At 53.8% G+C, this 17,249-nt stretch overlaps 1 protein-coding gene across 2 annotated transcripts in view; it reads left to right on the forward strand.

Annotated features, from left to right (window-relative positions):
• The window catches only part of atrn (attractin), a 58,615-nt gene that overhangs the window by 2,545 nt on the left and 38,821 nt on the right, over positions 1–17,249 (forward strand). For both annotated transcript variants that reach the window (XM_057058387.1, XM_057058388.1), the window contains exons 2-17: positions 3,633–3,716; positions 4,811–4,924; positions 5,016–5,144; positions 5,309–5,511; positions 6,244–6,412; positions 7,578–7,665; positions 8,252–8,504; positions 8,609–8,792; positions 9,105–9,259; positions 11,298–11,382; positions 13,100–13,344; positions 14,037–14,158; positions 14,239–14,377; positions 14,450–14,631; positions 16,037–16,256; positions 16,333–16,518. In XM_057058387.1, coding sequence (XP_056914367.1) covers positions 3,633–3,716; positions 4,811–4,924; positions 5,016–5,144; positions 5,309–5,511; positions 6,244–6,412; positions 7,578–7,665; positions 8,252–8,504; positions 8,609–8,792; positions 9,105–9,259; positions 11,298–11,382; positions 13,100–13,344; positions 14,037–14,158; positions 14,239–14,377; positions 14,450–14,631; positions 16,037–16,256; positions 16,333–16,518 — 2,558 coding nt within the window. The remainder of the gene's footprint in view (positions 1–3,632; positions 3,717–4,810; positions 4,925–5,015; positions 5,145–5,308; positions 5,512–6,243; positions 6,413–7,577; positions 7,666–8,251; positions 8,505–8,608; positions 8,793–9,104; positions 9,260–11,297; positions 11,383–13,099; positions 13,345–14,036; positions 14,159–14,238; positions 14,378–14,449; positions 14,632–16,036; positions 16,257–16,332; positions 16,519–17,249) is intronic.

A 17,249-nucleotide genomic window follows, 5' to 3' on the forward strand; every position in this document is an offset into this window, starting at 1 on the left:
AGTTTCCACGTACACGCTCCGCGGTTCTGTTCTTAACTGGTTGCACAACAGATGGACCCACACTTGCTGGGTCGTCGGTTCCGAGCTGAAGCGTCCTTGAAAGCTGAAGCTGGATCCCGACTCTGGGCTCTCCGACGTCCTCAGATGAGCGCTTGTGCCTCTGTGTTCTGTACGTTTCTCCATCGGGTCTCGCCAGCGAGGGGGGCTAATAGGTGCAGCCCAGATATCAGGAAGCCCTGATACTTCCTGTGACCTTTATCTTATTGCGAAATCTCCTCGGACCACTGGGACCACAGAGGGAAAACAGGAAGTCTGAAAACTACAGGACAGAAACAAACTGTGTGACCCCCCCGGGGCCGGCGCGGTCCGTGCCCCTCCAAATGTTTGGCTAACCCTTCTGCCCCGTGAGCCCGTCTTCTGCCCCGGAGGCGGCCGTGTCGGCCCGGTGACCCTAACCCAGGGAGACCCCCGTCCTCACCCCTCATTAACGGGGGGATCTCGTTTGTCAGAGGACGTTTTGAACTGTAATTGTCCTGCGGTCAAAGCCACACTGTCTGCAGCAGCTTTCACGTCGGAAGCACAAATTCCTCATTTATCTCTGAAGACTTCCTGTATGACCAGAACTTTGTTATTTTTGGATCAGGCCGCAGCGGAACCCGGGTAGAACTGAAGTGAGGGGAGGTGCAGCATCGGACCGCGGCTCCGCTTCAGCTGACAGCCGACAACGGTTCTGCTCTTTAGGGGCAAACTGTTTGTAGCTGGTTCCGATGTGATCCCGCTCAGCACCATCGGTACCGAGGACGCGTGATCCAACGGTGTCAGGTGGATTAATGAATGACTGAGTCCCAGCAGCTCCACTTCTCGAACGCTGCTTCGGTTAATGTGTAACTGCCAATAATAAACGGCCACTCCCTCCTCGCTGGAGGGGGTTCCCGGTGTGGGAGGCCTGAGCGGAGGCTCCAGGCTCCGCCCTTCGCCTGAATCTGGGCGGTCGCCGTTGCTTAGCTTAGCATGATCGTTGGTTAGCTTAGCATGATGCTGCGGGACCGGGCGGCAGGAGACCGATGCTTTCAGTTCCCTCTCGCTGCTGCTTTGTCTCCGTCTCTCGTGCACGTTGGCCAGCGTTTGTCCTCAGGTCCCCTTTGTTGGACCTCGCTGTGCTAACGGCGCTCCCGATGCTAACGCTCCCGATGCTAACGCTCCCGAGGCTAACGCTCCCGTAGGGGGTTCACCGACTCCTCTGGACCAAGTCAGGAGCCACGGCACGTTGGGATGGCCGCGGCGCCACTGGACTGCACGGATCAGTGGGGAGAAGCTGCATGTGAACTGGCAGGATCTGGCCGGTGGACCTGCTGGTTCTGGCCGGTGGACCGGCAGGTTCTGGCCGGTGGACCTGCTGGTTCTGGTCGGTGGACCGGCAGGTTCTGGCTGGTTCACATGCAGGTTCTGGCTGGTGGACCTGAGAGAATTAAATGGGAATTTGCAGCAAAGCGCAGGAATTGATTTATTTGCGGCGTCTGTTGGCAGGACGACACCAGCAGATTTCTATTCCAGATTAATATCGGTCTCGGCGCTGATCCGGGTCAGCGCTGATCCATGACATCCACGAAGCGAGCAGTGGAATGTTTTTAAGTGATGGGAAGCCAAAAGGTCCATTTCCAGACAGGATCCATTATTGGAGCTGGTTCCTCTGTTTTGTGCACACGAGCAGCTGATTTTCATCAGAACCTGTTTCTGTTCTGCCGCTGCTCTCGGGTCAGAAACAGCTTTCGCTTCACTCTCACGCTCAGATTGAACATTGACGTTTTTATGATTATTATTGGCTGGATTTTCTCTTGGCAGAGGAAACTCGGAGCTCGTGATTTAACATGTTTGTGGTTGGCTGCTGCCGTGGTTCCGATCGTTCCTCTGCAGCTCCGGACCTGCAGCCGTGACCTCCCGCTGTTGTTCAGCAGAACCTGGAGCTTCTCCTCTGAGGGCAGCTTTGTTTTTCTGCTGCGGTTCCCTGCAGACGTCTGCAGACACGTCACCAACGCGCTCCGCGTGTCCTTAAACGGGATTCTGCTGCGCAGCATCGGGCTGGTTCTGACCGGGAGCGGCGCGTTTGCCTCGGCTGTCCGGGCCCGGGCCCTGGACCTGGACCTGGACCAGCTGAGCCACAGTTCTGCCCTGTGGTTGCAGATAGAACCAGGCTGCAGAAGCCTGGTTGCCTGGAGACAGACACAAACACAGGAGGGATCTTCCACAAGTTTGGGCTGTGATGGATGTTGTGTCACCTGATCTGGTCTGGAGGGAGAAACATCCTGTTCCTGTGAGGCCACGCCCACACTGTGAGACCACGCCCACATTGTGAGACCACGCCCATACATACGCCATTAAAACACGCAGGCCTCCGTTAGCTGGTCCGATGTCCCACTTGAAGTTTTTGGACGTGAGCAGAACATTTTTACCCTTTGACCCTGAAGAGTTCCAGTTGAGTGTTGGTGGGTGCCCCTGTGGGTGCCCCTGTGTGGTGCCCCTGTGTGGGTGCCCCTGTGGGTGCCCCTGTGTGGGTGCCCCTGTGTGGGTGCCCCTGTGTGGGTGCCCCTGTGTGGGTGCTCCTGTGGGTGCCCCTGTGGGTGCCCCTGTGTGGGTGCCCCTGTGGGTGCTCCTGTGGGTGCCCCTGTGTGGGTGCTCCTGTGTGGGTGCCCCTGTGGGTGCCCCTGTGTGGGTGCTCCTGTGTGGGTGCCCCTGTGTGGGTGCTCCTGTGTGGGTGCCCCTGTGGGTGCCCCTGTGTGGGTGCTCCTGTGGGTGCCCCTGTGTGGGTGCTCCTGTGGGTGCTCCTGTGTGGGTGCCCCTGTGGGTGCCCCTGTGTGGGTGCCCCTGTGTGGGTGCTCCTGTGTGGGTGCTCCTGTGGGTGCCCCTGTGTGGGTGCCCCTGTGTGGGTGCCCCTGTGTGGGTGCTCCTGTGGGTGCCCCTGTGTGGGTGCCCCTGTGTGGGTGCTCCTGTGGGTGCACATCTGTTCCCGTGTGGGTGCACATCTGTTCCCGGATGGGTGACCCATCTGAGGAGCTGTAAACACAGATAAACGCAATATTGCAGATAAAAGGCAGATCAGCCTCGTTCTAGATTGATCAAATGCTTTTTGGGCAGATTGAATTAGGCTGCAGCTCTGTGCCGCTTTAGTGGAGCTCTGAACTGAAATCTAATGTCAGCACGCTAACAGCCGCACAGCAGCGTTCCCACGTGCTCCTGTTTGCCATCCTCTGCCTCGTTACTGTGCCTGTTGCCACGGTAACATGCTTGACACGATGCAGCTGATTTTGGACTTTAGTTTGTTATTTTGGTAACATTGTGCCGACTGTCCGCCGCTGCTAGCCACTGCTAACTGCTGCTACTCACTGCTAACTGCTGCTAGCCGCTGCTAACTGCTGCTAGCCGCTGCTAACTGCTGCTAGCCGCTGCTAACTGCTGCTAGCCACTGCTAGCCGCTGCTAGCCACTGCTAGCCGCTGCTAGCTGCTGCTAACTGCTGCTAGCCACAGGCAGCATCCTGGTCACACTGAGCATCTCCAGACAGAAGCTAGATTCAGGCTTCTGGTGATGTTCTTCTTTTATAAGCATAAACCATTTTCTTCTTTGTCTTTTTCTCAGGTTGACGGGACCTTCTGGTCATCTGACCGATGGTCCAGAAAACTACAAGTACAAGACCAAATGTACCTGGCTGATCGAGGGACAGTGAGTAACCGCATTATTGCTTAAATGCGACTGTTTTTAAGTGCTTTAAAATGTCATCAAAAGTGCGGCGAACTGCTGGAGACGCTCTCAACCTTAATTAAAAGCGACGTTTCATTGATTTTGCAGTGATCTTTGTGTTGTTGAGAGTGTAGAAACGCGTCCAGGATCGTCAGCTGAAGTGCTTCATAAACCCAGAGACAGCCGACGATGAAATCTGGGCTCAATAACTCAAGGGTGTTGGTGATGGTGCCGGAGTTTCTGCTGTTTCCTGGGATGATGGATGAAAATGAAAGAGAAAGTGGATGAGAGGCTCCATCATCGGGATCGATTCAGAGGCAGTCCGGCCCTCAGCTGGAAATTCAGTGATTACGTTAAGCCGACGTTCCGTTTCGGTCGGATTAACTGTGGCCGACTCGCCATCAGGAGGCGCTTCTGACCTTCTGACCTTCTGACCTTCTGACCTTCCGTGTTCTAATCAGCGGAGCCCCCCGTCGTCCATCGCCGTCATAATGACACTATTATGTGCTGCCTTCAGGCCGCAGCCTGCTGCTGACAGGAGGTGGACACGTCAGTCGCCCGTCAGTTGCCCGTCAGTCGCCCGTCGGTCACATGACCGACGTGTGACTGACGGGAATACTTTAAATAATGAACCATGTTGGCGTCTGCTGGGGTGGAACGTCTTCATTTATCTGGATTTCGTCCTGATTTTGGATGTTTTAAAAAAATGTGATGTTTGTGTGTGTCAGTCTGTAGATTAGAGAGCGTAACACCCCCCCCCCCACACACACACACACACACACACACCCCGGCGTGGATGCGTCCGTGCACTATTCTAGCTGAACTGGGAATTTAGTCAGGCTGCCAAACAGCCAGCAAACGTTTGATAAGAGGGGAGAAGAGTTGTGCTTCATCGTGTGTGTGTGTGTGTGTGTGTGTGTGTGTGTGTGTGTTGTGTGTGTGTGTGTGGTGTGTGTGTGTGTGTGTGTGTGTGTTGTGTGTGTGTGTGTGTGTGTGTGTGTGTGTGTGTGTGCGCGCGCGTGTGTGTGTGTGTGTGTGCGCGCGCGTGTGTGTGTGTGTGTGTGTGTGTGTTCCAGGCCCAACTCCATCCTCAGGCTGCGTTTCAACCACTTTGCCACTGAGTGCAGCTGGGACCACCTCTACGTGTACGACGGAGACTCCATCTACGCGCCGCTCCTGGCTGCCTTCAGGTACGCGCCGTGCACGCTCCCTGGACGTGCGCTGAGCTCCACGGCCGAGTGTTTCCGGATTATCCTGGTTCATATTTGGCTGCTCTTCCAGCGGGCTGATTATTCCGGAGCGCTACGGCAACGAGACCGTCCCCGAGGTGGTGTCCCAGTCTGGCTACGCCCTGCTGCACTTCTTCAGCGACGCCGCCTACAACCTGACCGGCTTCAACATCTCCTACAGGTCAGTGTCTCAGTGTCTCAGTGTCTCAGTGTCTCAGTGTCTCAGTGTCTCAGTGTCTCTCAGTGTCTCTCAGTGTCTCTCAGTGTCTCTTCAGTGTCTCTTCAGTGTCTCAGTGTCTCTCACTGTCTCTTCACTGTCTCTCACTGTCTCCCCCCCCCCCCCAGGCTGAACATGTGTCCCAACAACTGCTCGGCTCGTGGCCAGTGCCAGGTGGGGAACTCCACGGGCTCCGTGCACTGTGAGTGTGAGCGTGGCTGGAAGGGGCCGGCCTGCGACGTGCCGCACTGCCTGGCCGAGGCCGACTGCGGCTTCCCCGAGAGAGGACGCTGCCTGGACAAGACGTGCGTCTGCGAGAGCGGCTGGCAAGGTCAGGCTGTAATAATGGAGGGGGGGGGCACGTGCACATGCACGTGCACATGCACGTGCACACGCAGGAACACTGGCTTTGATCCGAAGAAGCTCCTGGTGCATGTTTGCACAGACACCAGGAGCTTCGTCTGCAGCAGGAAGTGACACGAGTGTTTTTAAGCGTCGCTCCTCATGGTCCGATCACGTGCTGGAACGTTGCTGCTCGTGCACAAGTTCAAACGTCAAAGTTCAACAGGATCCAAAGCCAGAAATCTGATTCAACCAGCGAGTAACCCGAGAACCTCTTTCCTTGCCGTTGGTCCCAGTCTGACCTAATAATTCTGATAATTGCTTCCAAAAATATCGCGTCATTAAAGAGCTTGCTGCTGTCGGCTGGTGGAGGCCTGAAGAACGTCTGACGGAACCATCCGGAATAATCTGCGCTAATCCCCTGAAACGCCATCTGCTGGATGAACTTCACACCCACTCTGAGCCCTCAGACCGTCCCTCGCTCGCCACGGGCGCCGCGGGCGCTCTGCTCCAGGATGGTCCCTGTAGAAGGAACCAGATGGGCCTTGTGCTCGCTCTGTTAGTCCGTGCACGGCGCCGCAGAACAATCCCACGTCTTAATTTAAGCACGGCTGTTCGGCGTGTTCGCGGTCTAACGTGAGGCAGCGCCAGACCGGAGCCGATTTGGACTTCCTGTTTGAGATGGTTATGCACACAAATGCATCTTCACTTCCCTCTCCAGGTCCCGACTGCTCCGTCTCGGTTCCTGCAAACTCCTCCTTCTGGACCCGGGAGGAGTACGCAGATGCCGGCCTGGCCAGAGCTTCCCACAAGGCGGTGGTGGACCAGGACGTCATGTGGGTCATCGGAGGCTACGTCTTCAACTCCTCCGACTATCACATGGTCAAAGCGTACGTAACCTCCCATTTGGGCTGCTCGTGGCTTCAGAGCCGAGCTAAACGTGAGCTGGGCTGTTGCTACGCGACGATGCGGAGAAGTTGTTTCATCAGGAGCTTCTGTGAGAGTCGAAGGCTGCGTGGCCCAGATGATTCTCTGTTGGCTCAGACTTCGAGCTGCAATTAAATCCCTGAAATTACAGGAGTCGCATGGACTCCACCCAGCGCGCTCCCTTGTTGCTCAGCTCAGGTTTTGGTTTTATGGCTTTCGTGCTGCAACTGTTTTGAGGCCATAAAAGAAGGTTCGGCCTGTTTTGCTCAGTCGTGCTCCTGTGTTTTTCAGCTCGTCTTTACAGTGTGTTGAGGGTTTGTTAATGATCTCGGCTCATAAAAAGAATTGTTTACAGCCGCCAACATGCTAATGTGCTAAAACTTTGACCCAGGTCGTCGTTGCTTTAAGTAGGACAGCAGCAGTCACACAGACCCATCAGGTGGACTGGGCTCGGTCCACTAATGTTCCACGTCAACATTAATGACATGGTTGGTTGTTTTGTGCCAGATGTCAGTGAACTAGTCACGCCAGGTTCAGGGTGAGGGTTAGGGTTAGTCACGCCAGGTTCTGGGTGAGGGTTAGGGTTAGTCACGCCAGGTTCTGGGTGAGGGTTAGGGTTAGTCACGCCAGGTTCAGGGTGAGGGTTAGGGTTAGTCACGCCAGGTTCAGGGTTAGGGTTAGTCACGCCAGGTTCAGGGTTAGGGTTAGTCACGCCAGGTTCTGGTGAGGGTTAGGGTTAGGGTTATGCACGCCAGGTTCTGGTGAGGGTTAGGGTTAGTCACGCCAGGTTCTGGTGAGGGTTAGGGTTAGTCACGCCAGGTTCAGGGTTAGGGTTAGTCACGCCAGGTTCAGGGTGAGGGTTAGGGTTAGGGTTATGCACGCCAGGTTCTGGGTGAGGGTTAGGGTTAGTCACGCCAGGTTCTGGGTGTTTCCCCACTGCTGTCGATACTGTAGCAGCCCTCGTAAAAGTGTTAACGATTAATCTCCCTGTCAGGTGATTTACCAAAAGTCATTGGCTTGTTGTGCTGGACTTTAAAGGTGGAGTTAGGTGAAAGGTTTCATTTCCAAGTCTGTTGATGGACCCCCCCCCAAACGGACTGTTTTAACCTCTGACGTTCTCCCGTGCAGGTTTAACCTCAGCAGCAGGAGCTGGTTGACCCTCAGCCCCTCCGCCACCGTCGCCCCGCGTTACGGCCACTCGCTGGCTCTGCATGAGGTACATCCATGCTGCAGTGTGCTGACACCTGGAACCACTGGGTGTCGCCCTTGAGCACCAGCACGCCTGCAGCACTTCCAGCCCTCATTTGAATAAAAATAAACGTTCAATATTGAATCAGCATTCAGGTGGAAATGGAGTTTAAGCTCCTGCAGCTTAGCAGCAAAGTGTGAGAGAAAAACACCACAAGGCTGCAGAGACGGGACGCCTCTGTCTTTTATTTGGTTGTCTAGAACTCAAGAATTGATGTGTTGCTCTGGAGGAGTTGGAGTGGAGCTGCTCCTTCACAGCCAGAGAGACCTTTCTAAGCTGCTGATGGAGTCATGAATAAAGAACCAAGAAGCCAGCGTGTGCTGCTGGAGCTGCATATGAATGTGTTGCTAAGTCAACGGGAGCTAAGCTAAAGTGTTAGCAGGTAGCAGAGCTGGTGTGCGTGGGCGGGGATTGCTGCAGGCTCACTGGTCCCTCTAAAATTACATGGGTTCGCCGCCTTTTGGGGCTTCTAATTTAGCTCCAGCTGAGGTGGGATCTGAACCACAACAGGAACCTCCAGAGACACGAGGGAATGTTCTGCTGTCTCTTCCAGGGGAAGATCTACATGTACGGAGGAAAGATCGACTCCACAGGAAACGTGTCCAGCCAGCTGTGGGTCTTCCACATCCAGAACCAGACCTGGGTCCTCCTGAGCCCCCAGATCACGCAGGACCAGTACGCTGTCGTGGGACACTCGGCCCATATTGTGCCCCCTGTCCAGGAGGGTTCCAGTCCCACCATGCTGGTTCTGTTTGGACACTGTCCTCTGTATGGTTACATCAGCCAGGTGCAGGAGTACAACATTGGTAAGACGTGGTCTTCGCCGGTGTGTCTTCGGTGTATTCTTCTTCTGTGGTTAAAATAAGAACTGACAATTTGACTCTTTTGTGGTGACTTTTCCCTCCCCCAGCCAGGAACACGTGGACGGTACTGGACACGATCGGGGCCCTGATCCAGGGAGGCTACGGCCACAGCAGCGTCTTTGACCCCGGGACCAGGGCGGTCTACATCCACGGAGGATACAAGGCCTTCAGCGCCAACAAGTATGGCCTGGCTGGAGACCTGTACAAGTACGAGGTGGATAAGAGGAAATGGTGAGGCTCTGTTATCAGGCTTTAGCTTTACTACCCCACAGCATGTTCCTTCCTGTCCCAACAAGTTCCAGCTTGTTTACAGTGATTCATATCAAATAGTCCCTGTGCTTACAGTTACAGCTAAAGCTGCCCCGCTGTCCCGGTCCAGTCCTGGGGGGCCCTAGTGCAGCTGAACGGTGGCCCTCCAGGACTGGATTTGGGGACCCCTGACCCCTTTCTCCTGTGTACCAGCAGCAGCCAGCAGGGGGCAGCCTCAGAGGCGTGAGCGCTGGTGTCACGCAGCCGTTTTCATGCTCATCTCTGTTTGTGCAGGACCATTCTCAGAGACAGCGGCTTCTTCCGTTACCTCCACACGGCCGTCATCGTGAGCGGCTCCATGCTGGTGTTTGGAGGAAACACGCACAACGACACCTCCATGAGCCACGGCGCCAAGTGTTTCTCCTCCGACTTCCTGGTTTACAACCTCGGTAAGACACACAGACGTCAGCGAGGGACGTTTGGATGAAGGGAAGAGAAATCCTGGTGTGTTGGTGCCTTTTAGACGTGCACCTGAAAAACCCCCTTACATCATGTTATAGGCAGCATACGTTACCATGGTGATGCTAACCCACCAGCTTTTGGCTGTGAGGAGTTGCAACTAATGATTCAGAGGCATGTTTGTTCCCATTTTGACACGTTCACGTCAGCATTTATGACATTTTAAATTTCTGTGAAGAGGAAGTAGAGTGTCGGCCCTAAAGTTCACTCTCCAACGAGTGATCTGATCTAAATCTGATCAGTTTTCGCACAACGTGAGGAGTGAAATCCAAAAAATCCTGATTCGGCTTCGCAGGTCTTCAGTCTGCAGCGTGCTCTTTCAGTGACCTCAACTGGGGAAAATGACACATTTTCTCCTTATTGGAAATCATCATCGTATTTCGCTGAATAATTCTGTTTGTTTTGTTTAAAGAATTCCGACATCTTCCGACACATGCCAGCGCAGGCCTGTCAGAAAACATCCTGCCATCCGCATTTTGTTCCACGCCAGTGTAAATTGAGTCTGCCTCCTGTCTGTGCTGCTGTCACAAACAGCTCATTAATGGGAGGCTTCAGTCTGCCTGGAGGGGGGGGGGGATCCCAGCAGGCTGCTAAACGGCCCCGGGGCCTTCTGCTTTTCATTGCCCTTAAGAAAATGATTGGCAGACACTGAGATTGGAGTCTGGGAGGGCACGAGGATGCCGCTCCTCACTGACCTCTCCTTATTGTTCAGCTTATCAGAAGAAGTCCAGCAGCGGCTCCAGAACCACGTTGAGGTTCCTCACATCGCTCACGCTCTTCCTGTACTGTAACATCTATACGTCTACGTTAGTGCATGTCGACACGTGATTGGCATAATGAGGCTAACTCATCTAGCTGCTGACAGCACGTTCAGACTCAGATTTCCCTGGAGAACACCTTCGACATCTGCGCCATAACAAACGCGTGATGGGCGGAATTTAAAGGTACGAGCTGCAGTACCGCCGCGCACCGCCAGGGGGCAGCATCCGCCCGCGGACGCAGGCAGGCGCGTGTCCGCAGGGACACGGTGACGCGCGCAGCATTGTGCAGGCTGGAGCTGATGGACTGCTCCGATTTTCAGGCGCCTCTTTCTCCGTTTGTTCTCTTTGTTCTGATGTGTGATGGGTGTTTTCTCACAAGATGCTCCTGAAATGCTTGTAGAACCTGCCCCAACGATCCATTATCACCGTAGTTATTTTCTTTATCCAATAACATTATTTCTGGAAGAACATGAACAGCTTCTAATGTACTTTCACTTTTTTTTCCCAGTGAACCTGAAATGGATGGTTTTGTCTGTTGAGTAGCTCAGGAAATGTTTAAGTGTGAAGCGTAGGATGGAGCTCTGCTGTTATGCATCAGTGTGGTTTAACTTTAACCCCGAATGGACTCAACCCGCTGTAGATTTCTGCATTTTAAGCTGTGGGTTCAGCGGAGGAGCGTCCCATCTGTGCAGACCACAGAAATATAACGGGTGAAAGTGTGTGATGTCAGCAGAGACGACGGTAAATGGGCTGTGATACAGCGGCAGCAGCTCGGCCCGTCGGAGAGATGGAGCAAGGTCGAGCTGCTGATTGTGACCCCAGTAGAGAGACGACCGGATCTAACAGCCCGTATCTGCTAACCACAGACAAAGATCAGTCCATCAGAGCAGGACGATCGATGTAAACGCCGCACAGTCAAAGACCTTCAGCTCGGGTTCTAGTCCAGAACCTCCATTAGGCGGAGCCATCAAGGCCGGTCCAAACCGGCTCTGACGTGATGTCATACCCCATGTTCTGGACCTAAACCGTGGATCACAAACTCGGATCAGTCACTCAGGTTCTCAGCCAAGGACGCCTCGCTGATGGACGCGAGGTTCCGCTAAAGGTCCCGTTAACCATCCGCGTCGGCCGCGTCTGGGCCGAACACGTGTGTGATTTATCATGTGGGAGCAGGTCAACGTGCTCATGTGTCTTCCTTCTGTTCCAGCGTGTGACGAGTGGACGGTGCTGCCTCGGCCGGACCTCCACCAGGACGTCAACCGCTTCGGACACTCGGCTGTCCTGAGTGACGGGTGAGCCTAAACAGCGCTTCCTCTCACAGCTTTAGCTCTGGATGAGACTCCCAGATGTGATTTACTCCACCAGCAGGAGCGTTCTAGCCACATACGTCCATTCGACGTGCGGTGACGACAGCTGAAGACTGGCAGCAGGTCAGCTGGGAACGGAGAAACGAGCTCTTAAACCCTAAAGAACTGAATTCAGACGCGTATAAAAATAGTCGGTGCGAGAGCAGCCAGGAAGACGCAGGCGTTAAATGAGCTGACAACATGTTGTTAGTGTGACATTTTCTGTGGCTCCATCACCATCATGGAACATCTTTGAGAAGAATGGATTCTAATCTCCTCCGTAGGGACTCTCGTTCCCGCCGCCGTACAGATTTGTTTTCATTTATCTTCCGTCTGTGAGAGTCAGAGTGGAGGAATGTGCCAGAAGTGTTGGGAGTTCTGCTCTGAGCCGCGTTTCTCTGCTCCTTCATCGCACGTGAAACCATGAGGGCTTTTTCCATTTGTTCTTTAATCTCCCACACGTGTTTTAATTATGCAGTCCTGCTTTTCAGCGAGGGGTTGTAAAGGAATTTGATGTAGAGGCGAGCACGCTCGGCACGTACATGCATCTGATTTAATGGGGAAGTTGAGGGTCGCAGGATTTTCAGCTTTTCTTGGTGGCAGAGCTGCCTGGTCTCCGTTTCCTTTTATTCACGGTCACATCTGAGTGGAGAGCAGGAGGAAGGTGGATTAAACTGACTTCACAGGTCTGGAAACGGGGACCAGGGGTCCCAAAAACTCTCTCCGGCTCTGTAGTCAAACCAGCTGTTGCTGGTTTCTACGCGGGCCACCAGGAAAGCAAAGGTCCGTGAGTTGAATAGTCAGAGGTGAGAAAACAGAAGGAGCGCGTTTATCTCGGGCTGTTGTGGGCGGTGAATAAGCTACAGCCTGCAGTTGCTCTCTGACTGTTGACTCCGCGGACACGGTTGCATCTTCTTTCATCGGCTTTATTTATTATTCATGAAAAAGCGCTGAGAACGATGAGATCGGAGCAGCGTCTCTACTGTAACTGTTATCTGCCGGCAGCCAGACGACCTGACGTGTTCAATTATACATGCTGCTGCAGAGAATCCTCCACGTATCCACGCACGAGGCTGCCGCCTCGGCTCCATCTGCACCCGCGGCTCCTGCTCGGACGGCTCGGGCTCTGCTCGGAGCGGGAACTGATTTATCGGGGTCCCCCAGAGGACAGATCACGTGATCCAGGACAGGTCACGTGATCCAGGACAGGTCAACTTTGTGTCAATCCCTAAAGACTTTTTTAATCCAAAGAGCTTCTCACCAGCTGAACTCTGATGGTGAGTGGAGACGTTGTGTGGAGGGGCACCAGAGGGCGTAGGCGACCTTGTCACGTGAGGAGTGACCTACATCTGTGTCATTGCCCCACCCTGACGTGTCCTGGGGCACTGCAGCAGACTCCTCCCCCCAGAATATAAAGTGAAAATCTGGTTCTCTGGTGCAGCTCTTCATTGGTGATCTCTCAGCAGGAATATTTGCCCCATGTGATCACTAGTGCAAATTACCCACACACACACACACACGGTCTCCTGCTGCCACTCTACGGCCAGAGCAGAGGCCAGTGTGGTCGTGTCCTCGCTCCCGTGTCCTTTGTCCCCGCCGACCTTGTGAAAACCTGCCGAAGTGAATCCTGAACGTGTGACGTCTTGTCTCTGCCGTCCCGCAGCGTGATGTTCGTGTTCGGCGGCTTCAACAGCCTGCTGCTCAGCGACGTCCTCGTCTACACCTCGCCCAGCTGCTCGGCCTCCTCCAGCCAGGCGACGTGCGCCCAGGCCTGGCCGGGGGTCCTGTGTGTGTGGAACAGCACCCTGGAGGCGTGCCTTCCCTGGGACAGCAGCAGCAGCGTCGGAGCGGAGCGGCACCAGCACCAGCACCAGCACCAGCCGCCAGCGCTGTGCAACACGCGCTCATGTAGGTGTCGGTGGACTCAGTGAGTCTGACAACGTGCGCTGTGCAGCAGGGAGGAGGCTTTCAGAGAGAGAATCGGCACACGAGGTGTCTCTCTGCCCATGAGGAATGTGTCCAGCGGCGGCACGTTTTAATTTCAGTGTCACCTTGACCCACATCGGAACAGGCGCCACGTAAACGAGCAGCTGCTTCGTCAGTTTGCCCCAGTTTCCCGGTTCCTTTGCCGTTTATTACCCCAGAGACCGCCTCCCCCCTGCTGAGCGCTCCCTTCTGTTTGCTTTCCTTCTATACAAAAGAAAAGGCTCCTTCCTCTTCCCAGTGCAGCCGCTCTCATTTATGAGTGTTGGTGACAACAGAAGTTCCAGCAGATGGAATCTGTGCTCCAGAATAACATTCAGGAATATTCCGTGCCTGGGGGGCTTCCTGTTGGGCTGTTGTGGCACCAGACGTGTCCAGGAAGTGTGAACCCGTCTGTGGTGCGTGAGCAGCCCTGACAGCTGAATGAATGACAGCTTTTATTATGAACCCTCTGAGCAGCTCTGTGTGCTGCTGCACCATCCAATCTCCTCAGGAAGAAGAGTTCAGGGATGTGAAAACTCCCTTTATTGCCTGTTATTGTGTAAATATGGTCCAGATTGAATCCTGCGGTTCCCTGCCCTCCCAGTCGTGTCTCTAACGTCTTTACGTGTTTGTAGATGCTGATAACGAGAAGTGTGACCAGTACACCGACTGTTACAGCTGCACCGCCAACACCAACGGCTGCCAGTGGTGCTCAGGCCAGTGTGTGTCGCTGGGCAGCAACTGCACGGCAGCCACGGTACGAGGACGGTTTCCTCTCCGATCAGGGGAAATTCTTAATCAGCAGGTTCACACGTTTGTCCCTCGGTGTGTTTTCAGGGGGCCACGGTCGAGTATGAGATTTGCCCGAAGGACAACCCCTCGTTCGTGTGCAACAAGAAAACCAGCTGCAAGAGCTGTGCTGTGGATCAGAACTGTCAGTGGGAATCCCGCAACCAGGAGTGCATCTCGCTACCAGGTAACGGCGGCGTCCAGGCGCTCACTGAGGAGACGCTGGAGGTCCACTCACCGTCTGAACCCTCTGTCCCAGAAAACGTGTGTGGGGAGAGCTGGCACCTGGTCGGGAACTCCTGCCTGAAGTTCATCACCGCCAACGACTCCTACGACAACGCCAAGCTGGCCTGCAGGAGCCACAACGCCGTCCTGGCCTCGCTGACCACCCAGAAGAAGGTGGACTTTGTGCTGAAGGAGCTGCAGACCGTCAGCCGGATGGTAAAGAACCTTTAAGAAGAAGCAAATGTGAAATCTATGAGAACCGAAACGAGTCAACCTGGCTGAGTTTTGAGGGGAATATTTGAGTTTCCGCACTTTGTGGCTGCTTCAGTTTCAGATTGTGTCCTCGTATCTGCAGCCGAGCTCCTCTTTGATTTCTTTGTTTTTCTTGGACCAGTGAGCGTGACACAAATCTCCCATTTACGGCGTCTTAACTCTGAGCTCGGACATCTTATTTGCTCCATTAGAGCAGATCCACTGAGATCCATCCCAGCAGAAAGCTGCCGCTCAGACGTCTGCGTGCACGGAGGCGACGTGCACAGCGTGAAACTCTGCATCAGATTAAACTGAGCAAATGATGCATTCACTTGTTTAAAGGCCCTCATTTCCTCTAAACCTCCTGGATACATTTCTCCTCCTGCTCCCTTTCCTTTTAACATTGTTGGCTCATTTTAAACCTAAAGAGTTTAAACCATAGTTAAACCGCTCCGTTTAAGCTTAAATTGGACGGAGAACAATTCAGAGCTCAGATTATTCTGGGATGAAGACCTAAAAGTTTTTCCAGTCAGTCACTTTTCAATCCATTGCTTTTATTTAATTCTAAAGGTGTTTAAAGGGCATCGACACAGATTAAAGCTGCATTTATAACCAGTTAAAGATGCAGCCAGTGGCTTTAAAATGGAGATTAGAGTCATCGATTCCACAGAAATGCTGCTATTGTAGAGAAAAGTATGAAGATTCAGCCTTTGTTGCTCTAAGCTTCTTAATGTGAGGATTATTCTCTCTCGATGATCTTTTGATTAAACATAAATGAGACAATTATTTAAAACAAAACACCCAGCGGAGAAATTGGGAAATAATTGTTCAAGTTGCCCGAAAGTGATTGTCATGATTAAATAATCCAGAAAGCTTTTATGGAACATCATCTCACATCACATTTCCTGAAGAATAATTCTGCATAATTCAAGCAGAGGAGGAAGTTTTGGAGGAGCCTCGTTACGAGCCTCGTCACGCCAAAGTCCGTCTAAATATTTCAGCTCATGTCTGCGCTCCAGTTGGCCGCGGAGCCGCTCCAAATCCCCAGAGTGTCGGGAGCGTAGCCAGAGAACGGCGCTGCGGCTAAATGAAACACGGCGTGGTCCACAGCTGCCGCCCCGCGCCGATGCCGGTGCAGCTCATCCAGCAGGCTCAGACACGGCCGCCCGTCACCGAGGGCAACCACGCGGAAATGTTAGCCACTTGTCAGCGCCGCAGAACAGCTGCCGGCACGTCGGGTGTCGAGCTAAAGCGGCTAGATGCTGAACGTTTGCGTTTCCCACAGTGGCTGATGTCTTTGGAAGTGCGGATATTCCATTTTGTGGGAATTCACTAAATTCCAGGTGTTGCGGCTGTGGTGTGTTTGCAGTACAAGGCCGCAGTGACGCCCTGGGTGGGGCTCAGGAAGATCAACGTGTCCTACTGGTGCTGGGAGGACATGTCGCCCTTCACCAACACCAGTCTGCAGTGGCTGCCCGGCGAGCCCAGCGACGCCGGCTTCTGCGGCTACCTGGCCGAGCCGGCGTCCAGCAGCCTGAAGGCCCAGTCCTGCATCAACCCGGTCAACGGGAGTCTGTGCGAACGGCCAGGTGGGTCCCGCCGTTTTCCCCTTCCTTTGGCAGCGACACGGCTGGATTTGAGGCGTAAACACTCTGCCTTCCGCAGCCAACCACAGCGCCAAACCCTGCCGGACGCCCTGCGCTCTGAGGTCCACCTGCGGCGAGTGCACCAGCACCAGCTCCGAGTGCATGTGGTGCAGCAACATGAAGCAGTGCGTCGACTCCAACGCCTACGTGGCCTCCTTCCCTTTCGGACAGTGCATGGAGTGGTACACCATGAACACCTGCCCACGTAAGACCCGATGTTGCCTTCTCTCCTATCACCGCTTCACTGCTCGCTGTGGTGTGTTTGATGTTGACACTAAACCTCAGAGCATCTCGAGCACTGCTGATGTGAATTTTCCCTTTTATTGATGCTTCTCTTTGGCTGTCAGTGTGATCAAAAGTGTCCCAAGTTTCACTCTTTTACCGTTTTTGCTGGACACCCGCTCGCGATCGCCTCTAGAGGCCACCGGTGGCATTACAGGGAAGGGCTCGATTGCGTAACGTCTCCACCTGTCTGCCCCGGTGCAGACCAAACATGGAGGATGTTCTGGTAGTAGTGGAAGGTGCGAGAACACCGTCGGAGCACTGCTGAGGTACCTTTGAGCAAGGTCCCAAACCCACAATGGCAACCCATCCGGGGGGGGCCCTACCTTTGCCCATCGTGGACCCTCCCTGTGACCCTGAAGGGGGTTAAGAAGACGAGACAAGAGTGCTTTATCTGTTTTGGGGGTTTTTAAGTTCTCGGTGTCTCTTTTTTAGGATGTCGATGAAATGAAAGTCAGATAAACTGATGCAACATTCTTCTCTCACCTAGTTGGATATTACGTAATATATTAAAACCACAGCTTTTCATGCCCATTACACCTATTTTATGGAAGTTCTACCTGAAATATCCTCGACTGAAGGTATTTTCCCATCCGATTCTCTGATATCGTCCCGTTTTAGTGCAGACAGATTGTTCACTTCACAGGAAAAAGT

This window comes from Takifugu flavidus, chromosome 16 (assembly GCF_003711565.1).
Source record: "Takifugu flavidus isolate HTHZ2018 chromosome 16, ASM371156v2, whole genome shotgun sequence".
NCBI classification, from domain to species: domain Eukaryota; kingdom Metazoa; phylum Chordata; class Actinopteri; order Tetraodontiformes; family Tetraodontidae; genus Takifugu; species Takifugu flavidus.